At 37.9% G+C, this 12,912-nt stretch overlaps 1 protein-coding gene across 1 annotated transcript; it reads right to left on the bottom strand.

Moving 5' to 3' along the window:
- Positions 1-2,924: 2,924 nt before the first annotated feature.
- Positions 2,925-12,912, bottom strand: chic1 (cysteine-rich hydrophobic domain 1). The gene is made up of 6 exons (XM_041798280.1): positions 12,719-12,912; positions 9,779-9,833; positions 8,629-8,784; positions 8,178-8,234; positions 7,655-7,714; positions 2,925-4,325 (listed from the first exon to the last, which is right to left on the bottom strand). The coding sequence occupies exons 1-6, from the start codon at positions 12,862-12,864 to the stop codon at positions 4,275-4,277; spliced, it is 525 nt and encodes a 174-aa protein (XP_041654214.1). The 5' UTR covers positions 12,865-12,912; the 3' UTR covers positions 2,925-4,274.

Genomic DNA, 12,912 nt, shown 5'->3' with positions numbered 1-12,912 from the left:
ATAACAAAACAAGCTTTTTTCCACGTTATTCTGGCCTCTAACTGCACAAAGAGGATGCCTCTTGAAGTGGATTGTGAGACATTATGTGATATGCACAAATGTCAGTTAACATTGTTGATCTCTTGATTCCATTCAGTTTTACGCTGACATCTAATGCATCTAGCTGCTTTATCAAACAAGAGGTTTTTACAGGGTGGAAAGTGCCCTGTTGGACAAACTTTGATCAGTTCATGGTCAAGTGTGAGAGAAAATGCTAATAAAGAAGGAGTGTGACACCAAATTAAGTATTAAATAAAGAAAAAAGACACTGGCATCAGCTAACTCTTTAAGCACTGGAATCAGCCTCATTTTAACAATCAGTCCATCTCTATAACATTGAGCCTCAATATTTTATTATATACAACTGAAATAGAAAAAATAGTTAAGAATTACTGCAGCTGAGCAAATCTGAATGTTAATGTGACTCTGCTCCATCAGATGCTGCTCGTTCAAACCTGGTGATTACATGTGGAGAGTGCTCGGTGAAGAAGTCCCTAAACCCAGGCAAATCTTTACAAGAAGCCAGTGTATTCAAGACAAAATCCCCCTCCCCGAGCCCAAACAGCATTACCACCACCAGGCTTAGCAGGGAAGCAGAGTTAGGCTGAGGTGCACCCACCCCTGCTGGACTAGGCTGATGCTCCACCACCTTGTTATAATTACAACTATCACCCATTATTTAAAGCAAGGTTATTATAGTTAACTAAAACTAACTAAATATAACTAAAATGTAAAAATCATTTTAGTTAACAGAAACTAAATTAAAATTAAGCTTTCAAAACATGAAAACTAGCTAAAACAAAATAAAACTAAAGACAAAATCTCCTTCGTTTTAGTCTTTGACAGCAGCATAAGGACTGGCATGTATACCCAAGCCTGGAGGGAGTAAAATCCCCTGATTTGATTAGAGAAGACTTCACTAATTTTAGGTCTTTAGTTTTACACAAACATCAAAATTGAATAAATAAAATGAAAAGTGATAAGCCCTTGACAGGTATAAGATACTGCCTAAAAAGCTAAATCTAACACTAAAACTTGTTTTTATTTTTGTAAATTAAAAACTTAACCAAACTAACAACCCAGCAGGAAAAACTTAATACTACACTGAAATGTTAAACAAAAGATAAAAACAAAAGAACAAATGAAAAACCCAAATCTATTAAAATTCAAACCCTAACTTTCCATCCTTGCTGCTCAGCTTCAGCTCTTATATCTAAGCTTTTTCTTTCCATAAGCTTCCTTCACAGAATCCCCCCAGGGAACCGTGAGCTCTATAAAATAAACAGATCAACGGTTCCCAACCTGGGGTCCTGGAACCCAGAGATTTCAGGTGGGGCACATGGCTCTGTCTGCTCCGAGAGAGTTGAAACTCCTTTTATACAAAGATCTTTTAGTAAGAACACACCTTCAGGAGTATTTCCTTTGGATTTAAGCACTATAAAAAATCATGAGTAATGCTAGTTTTTGACAGCAGTGAATCAGTATTTGTCATGGGCTCCGGCTTTTCTTAGATACATGTGGGAGGCTTGAAAGATAGGTTGGGAACCACTGTAGTAGATTATCACCTTGTCTTTGAGCAGGAGGGTGAATGACTGCAGTCATTAACCTCAGTGAGAAAGTGTCCAATAAACTGTGCAGTGTGCTCATGGCTCAGCCTGACCCCTAGTGGACAAAAGCTGTGCAGAATGTGACTGGCTCTGCTGATGTTTACCATAAAATCTGACCCATTTTACACTTAAACTACCACACCCGCATCTTCATTTAACCTTAATGACATGATATGTGATAAAAAACTAAAGATAAAACGGAGGTTTAAGGCTTTATACCATACTGGTAAAGGGGACGTTTAGATTAAGGTTTGTGAACACCTGCTTTAATTTATCTATCCATCTCTATCGCAGTCAATCTATAGATGCATATGCTTCCTCTGCAGACTCTTTCAATATCCAGCTCTATTACACAAATACCCAGACATGTACTGAATGTTTGTGCATGCAAACAGAAGAGACCATAAAACCGGTACAACTTGCTGCAAATGCAAAAAAAAGAAAAATGCTTCTGTAGGTCACAGCAGTCATGTGCACAACAATCAGAGAAAGAAAAGCTAGTTTTATGATCCTTGGATTAAGTGGAAGTACTACAATATACAATGTTAAAATTTAACATTTTGTTGCACTAGGAGTTTCTACTGCTGTGAACAGAAGTGCTCTTCAGCACTGTTGTAATATGACTTGCTTCAGGCTGCTATATTCACATTTTTCTGAGATACTTTTAGTTTGTCAGGTTAGCTTTGGTTCTAAATACAATGATAACTTCTTCTGTACTGATTCTTTCCCTCAGTTAACCTATAAACAGATTAGTTGTTTTATTTATAGTTGTAATTAAATTAAGAACCCGTTTGGCTGATCCTTGTGATTAAAGCACATTATAAATTGGCAGCAGCTTGGGTTGAAACTCTCTGCTGCAGTAAAGTGAAACCTTCTGTCTAAACAGGGACAGACTGTGACTGTGGAAACAAAAAACACAAAGGACCATAAAACCATCCACAGTGCAATCAAGCCCACCACCCTCTCAGCGTTCGGGGGTTGTGTTGGAGAGTTACATTAGAAACATGCTCTACTTTTCTCTGACTGCTCGTCCATGACTCTAGAAAGTAGCAGCAAATGATTGGAGAAGCATTCCCTGGTTTAATAAAAGTGTCAACTAATTGCATGCTGTCTTGTTAAAGTTAACGATTCAACACCTTGTTAAAAGTGACAAACAGCCACATTTCAGCAGCGGTGCTGCAGGCTGTGGGCAAAGCTGAGGTCAGTGATATTTGTATTTTGGCACAAAGAAACACCATTTTTCAGGTAAAACAAAACAAAAAAGAGCAACAGAAGAAATAAAATTATGAATTTATTTTCTCCCAATAGGGATCAGGACAAACATTTACAAGAATTGTAACAGGGACAATACTGGGAGGAGGATTTCAACTCTCCTTTGTACAAGGTTTCAACCCGTACTTCTCTGTGGTTCACCTACGACTCCAGAGGCACTCGAACACAACGCAATGCAGCAGTCTGTCGACAAAGATTCAGAGAAATAATACTAACAGTGGACTGAAACAAAAGAACCACCTGCTCATAATACCCCATGTACTGTTGATTCATGTGCTTCTTTACACACCAGGACCCAACGCAGCACAGGGAGGGTACAAAACTATAGAAATGAATGCAAAGTTGGAATAAAATGATCAGATAACGACAGTTCTCGTCTTCCAACTGCGCATCAGAGATTTCATCTCCAGTTTAAACAGATGACAAGTGATTAAATGTCATCTTTATTGGCAAACCCCTATGGAAACATGCACTGCTGTTGTCACTGGATGAATCTGCAGGATGCATTATCCTGACTCTCACTGGGCTCAAGTGCAATTATCAGTCCTGACTCTGGCATTGTGTACATATTAACTATATGGCTTACAAGGTAAACAGGTCCATATAAACTAGAAAGGTACATAGACATCTTTCATTAATCAAAACTATGGTACAGCAATATATTGGCAAAAAACTAAAGAGCTAAGTAACTTTATGTAAACAATGGTATACCACTGTACAGCTGATCCTAACATGGTATTTACAGGTCAAGTTCTTTTACTAGCTAGTTCCCATGTACAGAGGGTCAGATGTAAAGAAAACACAGGGTGAGGACGTACACTGTACGTTAGGCAATCTCAACTGTCCCATTGACTTGCAAAGAAGTGGATTCAAACCCAACAAACAGCATTGAAATGTACACACTTGCTGAATTTCCCAATGCCCCATCCTCCTCGTGTTGCACGCAGAGTTACAAAATCATACATAAGGCAAGGATTAATTAAGGGAGGTGGAGGCATCACATTCTTTGCAAGGGATTACTGATATAACAGATGGGATTACAGATTGATGGATCTTTGGGGTAAATGCACTTTTTTGAGAGTTTCACTTGTTTTGTCACATGTAACAAAAAAAAGAAAAAGAAAAACACGTCTGAGTGCAACAATGGAGACATGTCGAGCTCTGTCGGGAAAATGTGCAAAATCTGCTCTAAAGCAAAGTGACACTGTTGCAAATTCTAATGTACAAGAAAACTGGGAGATGTACGGAGGGGTCACCACGACAGACACCAGTGCAGACCCTTATTTCAACAAACTTTATATACAAGGCACTAAGGAGAAGATTCAAGGGCCACACGTCCAGTCTGTAACAGGCTCCTCAGTCCGGTCTGAATATAGGATATTTGGGTAAGAATTCTATAAGAATCACCTGCAGAGAAGAAAAAATGACACCGGAATTAGTATTTCCAGCCAGTCTCATGAGCAGATCTTACATTCCCTGGAAAGATTTTATGTAAACACAAGATACTTGTGCCTTATAAAGAGCATAAGTGAGTGAAGACATCCTTGAACCCAGTTAAGCCCTTACTATTGACCCCCACAAGTCAATGGAGGCCAATAGTAGTGCAGATTTTTTTAAAGATTTATTTTTGGGCATTTTTGTGCTTTATTAGATAGAGCTTCTGACACATGCTATCCTTGATGGTTATTTATAACATTTCTTCATGATGTTGATGGAAAACAGTCAGTTGTAAAATAAAGTAAATAGCAACTCTGATCGAGATTTATAGAGTTATCATAAAATGACTTCTCCCCCGTAATTATTGGGCTTCAAAGTGATTTTAACTCCTCTTTTTCCCATTGTATGTGATATTTGCAAGTGTATATATTAGGGCAGTCTAGAGTAAAATTTTTAATCCTGATTAAACTCAGGATTTCTGTAGTTAATTGCAATTAATCACAACTTTTTATTGCATTTTAAAATTGTGCTGTTTTGCATTTAAAATAGTTCTTTTGTCATTTTGGATTTTTCTGTCTTAGAATAAGAGTAACGGACTTCCTGTTTGTATACAGACCTGCTTTAAAAAGGAGATTGAAGACTATGATATTAACTTAACCATGGAAAAAAGGACTTGTCATGCATTGTAAAAGAAATTTAGGGACAGTAAAAAGTTACATGTTAAATACCACAAGGTGCAGATGATTTCTGACTGGGAGCTTTTTAAAGTGAAATGAGACATTAAGGAGCATTGGTGGACTTATTTCACACCACTGTGGCTACAGGGAAACGCTGATGTGGCTTGACCAAAGTGTGATGTAAGGGACAATAAATCATGAGATTAATCATGATTTTAAAAAATGTGAGCACTAACTGTGGATCAGATTTAATCGCAATTTATGCAATTCATCTTGCCAGTCCAAGTATATATGAGACAGGGATGCACAATGTTATTGGCCTGATATTTGCTTAAAAGTTAATAACAAATAAAATAGATTTCTGCTGATATTTACAGCTAACACACTGACTATATATTGGCATGGTTCGGAGAAATCATTTTAATTTGAAAGAATAAGCTCAATAAAAAGGTACTCATTCTTATTTAGAGAATAGAGTTAGAAGTCCTGTTTGCTGCTCTCAAAAATTCAGATGAAGTTTGGTTCTACTACTACTACTATTACAAATACATTTTGCACCAAATGTTAATGTAATGTTAATTATTTTCTTTCTTTTTTTTATTGCCGAATGTCTGTATTTGAAAAAGAATGCATCTATCATTAATTTCAGCATCCGATTGTCCAGGTTAGTTTTAGCAGAGAAGACACTCTGTGCTCTCCACAATAAGCACTAACCAGTTTAAAAAAGGTGTGAATATTTATGTGTCCCCTTAAGGGGGTTTTGGAAATATGGGCAAAGCAGCAAAAAACAAATATCATGCTTCCATAATATGAGTGTGCATATTTCTGTATTTGAATCTTGTTAGGGATGTATGATCTCTACTTGTTAATTTTGGTAAATATTTGCTGCTGAATTGTGTTATTTTGTGTCTTTTAATGCAATTCATCTATGTATCTTGTATAATGTTTTCTGTGTATGGCAGCGAGATTCTTAAGCTCAGCGAGGTTTTTCCTGGTTAAATAAAGGTTAAATCAATGAAAAGTACAAGTATTAAAGAGTTACAATTTAGGCTGCTACATTGTCTTCAGATCTCTTCACAACTTAGACATAGGATGAACCCTGAAAAGTCTGCTTTATGTATCAAATGTAGATATCAAATGTTCACATAAACCACCAACTGTTTCTGACTGGCACAAGGTCATATTTGATTTGCTACCTATTGAATATTTAACATATTGGTCCGGGGGACAATAGGAAAATTCTATCACAAATGGACTCCATTTCTTGATTATATGGGGCTGAGAACATGCAGTATATTCTGGAGGGCTCTTTCCTAACCAGGAGAAGATGGCTAGAAGACAAGGGGAGGCTCTGTTGTCTGTATTGCTTCACTCACAGTATGTCAATGATAACAATGTTTCAACAATTTGATATCCTACTTTGTAATGCAGGACTGTGCTATGCTCTGTGTTTACGTTGGAAATTGTGCTTGTTTTGTTTTGGGGGGATAGGGTGTTAACGTAAAATGTACGCACTGTTTGACTAAGATGTGGTGCTTAATTGTCAATTAAAAAAAAAAAAAAAAAGTACAAGTATCATGGTTATTTTCTATTAGACTGACTGATGACACCATAACCAGTTCTTTTTTTTAATTTAAGCTTTTTGTTTTCTGTTGTCTGTTTATACAAATATCTGGTATGTCAGATGTGTTTTTTTATTTAATTGGAATCTTGTTCTTCTTTCCCCCAAGCCTGAATATGTCAAGTAAATCTTATAGAAACAAAACTGGTCACAAACGATGCAGGACATATCCTGATAGTCCAAGTTATCCTGGAAAAAACAGATGTCTAAATATTGATTGTGCTTAAAAGGATTGAGATTCTACATGCATTTTTGCATAAAACAACACAGGCGGAACAAAAATAGCAAAACTGGCTTGGGGTTCCAAGGGTTAAAGGATACCTCAAAGAATGGAGCTACGTGGTTGAAATTATAGTTTTGCTTAATTTTTTAGTACATTTTTCTTTAAAGTTTGTGATTTGTCCTCTTCCAAACTGTACAATCTTAGGCAGTATTTGCCTGTAATGACCACAGCATTTTTGATCTGTTTAATGGTTGTGTTAAGATGTTTTCATTATTTGTTCATAGAGGGGAAAAGACAGATTAGAGATTGGAGTGTACTAAATAAATGTAATTTGTGGAAGCAGTAGTTGGGTGAAGTTATATAGGTCAGATTTGTTTGTGGATTTATGGTGATACATTTTCTGAGAAAATTGTATATACTACAAAAAGAGAGATCCACCATTAAAATTGATGACAGTTTATTAATTCCAAACACTTCAAGCCCACTAGAAGACTCGGGGGTTCAGTCGGAACTATCAACACCAATGTTTATCCCAAACTATTGATACCAATCACACTTTTCCACATTACTCTTTAAAGATACAGTTTTATCCCCGTGGATGAATAAGGCCATCACTCTGTTAATATTTTGATTATTAAACCCCAACGATAATAATGACCATTTCTGACTATTTTCTGATAACTTGCAGAGTTCATGATTAAGAGACTAATTAAGAAAATGATCTCCCGGTCAGCTGCAGATATAAATAATCAATATGTGTGACTGACAGCATACTTACATATTCCATCATATTACTGCTTTCACATTTTCTTTTACTGAGTTTCCAGTGCAGCCCGAGCTGGAGAGAAGAAAAGACACAGACACAATGAATGAACACCTCTCTGACTCTCAAACAGACACAAAGACACACAAAAGAAAATCTGTCTGAAATCTCCCCCTTAGTGTCAGGGGAATTTGGGAGCAGGGCTGTCTGGTCTGGCTGGGGTCAAACTGTGGCCAGACACCCTGAAGAGCTTCCTTTATGCCTTTGCACAGCTACTAGCAGTAATTTGTTGCTGCGAGACAAAACAAAATTAACACGGCATTTTACTGCTGACCTCATGGTCTTCTAGGACCCTGTGCATGAGATCTGACTCAGACCCCGTGTATCAGATCTGACTCAGCTCTGAGCGACTGGTGTGAAGGGGTTAAGAGTTTAGAAAACAGATAGATGGTCATAATCCATCACAGAGGTCCTTGGCTTACACTGACACAGACAAATAAGCACTTCCACGCAGGTGCAAATGTGTTGTCTTTCTTACCTTGTGGTATAATCGGTTATTTTCCCACTCTAACAACTTGTGAATGGACCGTCTCGTCTGTGGAAAAAGAAAACAAACACATTATCATTAAAGCAGGAATAGAACACTAATTGCTCAGTTTAACACTTTAACAGGTATCAGTAAACAGCCCCGGTGTTAGGATTTATGGACTGAACTAACAATTTACCAGCTAGTAATTTCCACTTTGTTGCCATTAAATCTGAGTGGTAACCCCACCTTTAAATGACGCACCCTTGAGCTGAGCAGGAGAGGAGCTGAGCAGCGCAATGCGTCACTTCTACACAGAGCCACTAATTGAACATGAGTTGTTATTACCCTCTGCTCTGTGAGCAACGAAGCTGAATTGCTATAACAGCCCCTGAGTAATCAGCAGCTGATGTAAGGGAGAGTTAAACTGTCCGACCTGTGTCGCAGGAAGGCTGTGACTTACTCTCTTGTTGAGGCAGATAACGGGCCATAGACTGCAGCCTACTGTACAGCAGCAACACAGGCAGCCGCAGAGAAGCCACTTCACATTCACCGGCAAGTTCTTCTTCAAGCAGGCGTTCACCCTGCTGATGCTGGTTTTGAATTCCTCTGGCGCTACCTAGAAATTAAGAGATATTCTGGTTGTATTTTTTTTATTTCCTTTAGGGTACAAGAAGTAGGGGAAATAACAGCAAACTGAAGCTGTAACCAAACTGTTAAGAGTAATAGGAAGAGACACTTCAGTGTTTGTAGGTGGTGCTGACATGAAAGATTCCTAATTGCTGCAAAGAAAACCTGAGCACAAAGATCAAAGAGCTTTAGAAAACCAACAGGTAGATATTTGCAGATGTTGTCCAGAGATGAGATGAGATCTCTAAATACTCTGCCTCTGATTTGCTAACCGAGCTCTAGACTGTTCAAGGCAAGGAGGGACTCAAAGGAGAGATAAGCTCAGTGCCTGTGGCAGCGCCGGCCAAACAACTTGAATGGATGCTCATTCCTCTCTGAGTCTGTACGCCATAAAACAGGGGTCGTAATCTTTTATGACAGGATGCAAAGGTCTCTTTGCAAACAGCCAAAGACCTCGGAATAAAGCCCAGCAGGGCCTGATCTGCACCCTTCAATCATCATAATTGTGACCTCATCCATCACGTGTCACCCTGGGTCACAATACTGAAGGTACTTTTTATTGCCCCACACTTCCCTCGGCCTGCTCTTACCCCTACAGCCTTTTTGTGTTTCTGCGTCCGACCCAGGAAGCTTTCCTTTCTTGTCTGCGGCAAAGTCTTCATTTCATTATTTTATCACCTGGAGCTAGACCCTCCAAAACACTGGGGTCCCCGCCAACTGAGCCCCATAGACGGCTTACTCATTTACAGAGCTGGGCAGCAGCACATTCAGGCTCTTTTCTCCACACTCTGCGACATTAGATGAAATGCATCTCTGTCAGATCAAAACCACTTGGAGAGGTTTTCTGAATGGGCTGGTGTAGGGAAGTCAGGGCTATTAAAGGCCCAAAATGGAAACAATAGAAACACTGTGGCTTCAATTACTTAATTCTTCCCACTTGGAATTGAACAGAAAGCAGGACTGAAGTGCAAAAAGAACTGTACCTTTCCCGTGAGAACAGAGGGGAATTCTGTGTCAAATCTGTTGCTCAGTCCAAACCTGAAATACAAAAAGGAACAAACGTGTAACTTTGATATGATCATTATTAAGTGTGCAAAATTAGCTTTACCCTGTGCATGATGGGAAAAAAACATCCAAAAAAACAAAAAATGACAAATTGAAACTAGCAAGGTAAGGATACAATAACTCGGTTTTCATATGCCATTAGTACTTTAATGGTCCTTGTAATAACTTCTGCATTTTGCATGATCACAAACAATAAATAAAAACTTAAGTGCGGTTGTTCTCAACTGGTGGTGGGCCAGGACCCAAAAGTGGGTCACAAAGCAGTTTTCAGTAGGTTGCAGATATGTGTCTGGAAAAAATGTGGCAAAAACTCTATAAAGTACATGCATCCATACCTTTTACTTTATTCCGTTTTATTATGATAATGGGTAAAATCAAATGTTTTATTAAAGATACTGGTGGGTCCTGAGGCTAGACCACCTGAGAACCACTGCTTTAGCTAATTTTAGTCCATGTAAAGATAATCTTATTTTTGTTCAGAAATGTCTTACCATAGGTCATAAATACATATAAAAAACACGTGTTAACCCACTCAACTTTACCAAAATAAAACCCCTGATGATGAAAGGTATTGCTGCATAATAGCACTTGGAATGAGACATGAATTAGCCTAACTCCATGTTTTTTTTATGGTATTAAAATACAGTTGGTATATGAATCACAATAAAGAGGAATCATTATTTTAAAATAGGAAGTATTATATGATTTATGATATGTTACGTTATTATATTATTTTCATTATAAAATCACCAAGTGTCTCCAATGCAAAGAAAGGCTGAGCCAAGCTGAAAGAGGAGTGGGGAAGTAGACATTCTAATATTTGGGGCTTCATTCAAAATGTTCAGGATAGGGATGCACAATATTTTGCCGGTTCCCAATACTGATACTGATATCTAAAGGTAGTCCTTAAAACGCATAAAGTTTGAGGATGAAAAAATGAACAAATTCCTGTCTTTAAACATGCTTCGAAGTGAAAGGAATTATTAGAAATAAAGAAAAAGACTTCAGCTTGACTTAAGTCTGTTGGTCCAGCCTTAAACTTCACTAACTTATTTGTTTGTAAAGCCAATACTTACAGCTGATATAGGCAGATTTTTATGGACAAAATATTAGTTATAAATACTGGAAGCAATGTTCATACCTGTTGATACTGGTAATTCACTTTTTAAGCTGATAGCTGCTAATACCTATAGCCTCTCGTTATGTAAGTATGTTGTCAAAGTTAGAGCCATGTCTGCAGTTTGGTGATATTCTTAAATAAATAAGAGTGACAAAAGTAGAGGGGAATAAAAACTGCACTGATAAACTGTCAAGAGAAGGGGGGGGAGAACATCTGTTGAAACTTTATGAACAGTAATGGTATTATAAAGTACTCTTATTTGCACTCTGTATTGGTGAGTACCCAAATATACCCTAAGTACTTGTACTCATACTTGGTCAGGAAAAATGTGGTATTGCAGCATCCCTATTTGACATACATCTACAGAAAGATAATTTCAGGCCACAGCTTTACTACAGTTCAATCATCCCTTGTTTAGTCTCAGACGCCACCTTTTACAATAAAACTGCCATACTGATACTGTATTTTGATATTAGATGCTAGGAATGCACAATATTATTGGCATGATAAGGCAATCGACATATAGCTTGAAAAGTGAAAAAGTGGTGTGAAATATGAACATTTCTGCCAATATTTACAACTACAACTTTGGCTATAAAAATCTGCCTGTATCAGCTGTAAATATTGGCCATATGGACAACTAAGTTGGTGGAATTTTAGACTAGACCAACAGACCGATGACAGCTGTAGTCTTTTTAGCCATTTATCATCATTCCTTACTTTGAAATGTGTTATAAGGACTAAAATGTGTTCATTTGTTCATCCTCAAACTTTAAATATTGCTTTTTGGGGACTTGAGTAGTAGGTCTGAACTACAGTTAAACATAGGCATCAATATTGGCAAAAATTAATTTTTAAATACCAGCTTATCAGCTCATATCAACAAAAGTCCAATATTGTGCATCCCTATTAGATACTCCTTATCAACTGTGTTTATTTCCAGTTCTCATTCTGCAAATAATCAATGTTGGTCTGCTGTTGGTGGAACACCTGAGAAATGTCACTTTAACCAGATTATCTAAGAATGATCAGTTGTAGTTTGCTTTAAATTTGACAGACTTTCTGTTTAGTTTGATCAAAGTCCAGAAGGAAACTGATTAAGTAAGCTGAATATGTTTCCAGCTAAGAGTCTGTATTTCTCAAACTTCTGAAATTAGTTTATAATTAAATTCAGTGGAAAACTGTTTAGAAATGGCATCTCCTTGATCGTATTTATGGGTGAAATCATCTTTAAAAAATGACATCAGCCTAAGTTAAAGTGAAAATGTAGCTCAGTCAGGAGCTGATATTCCTGTGGGAACAAGAGAAACAACTTGGAATAAACTAGTCTACGGCTGTGTTTAGGTTTGTGACACTGAGCTAATGTGATAGATGACTTTATAACCTCTGTGTTAACACCACCAGACTGATGTTGATGAATGAGTCTGCTCGGTTATGACGTTAAAGCTACATTTTTCTCGCTAACGGTACACAACAACTAAATTTGCCAACCGACAAATACTGGTAATTACCTCTAAATTCACAGTTAACATTAAAAAACACGGCTGTTGACATTGTTGAGGTTAAATTAAGCCAAGTAGAAAAACTGTCTGTTCAGACAAATCATAGATCTAGCTGTTAGTTGTTGTGTTTGTCGTTAGCTAGCTTGCTAGCATCAGCTAAACAGGCTCCGGATGGAGACACCAAAACAACAAAGCGACAGGCGGGCAGACGAAGTGACAAACACGGCTTTGCTTACACTGTGATGTGGCCGGCCCCTCGCATGACCACGGGCTCCGGACAGTATCTAGGCAAGTGTTCCTCGCTTACTACGTGCTCATCCTCTTCGTCTTCCAACTCATAAATGGTATCAAAGTCCGCCATGTTGGGTAGTAAGACGCTCATGACGTTTCCTACGAGGCTGCGCACGGACGCTTGAGCGCGAGCGCGAGT

The sequence above is a fragment of the Cheilinus undulatus genome, linkage group 10 (assembly GCF_018320785.1).
Source record: "Cheilinus undulatus linkage group 10, ASM1832078v1, whole genome shotgun sequence".
NCBI lineage: Eukaryota > Metazoa > Chordata > Actinopteri > Labriformes > Labridae > Cheilinus > Cheilinus undulatus.
The sequence above is the reverse complement of the archived record's forward strand: the minus strand, read 5'-3'. Positions and strand labels throughout refer to the sequence as shown.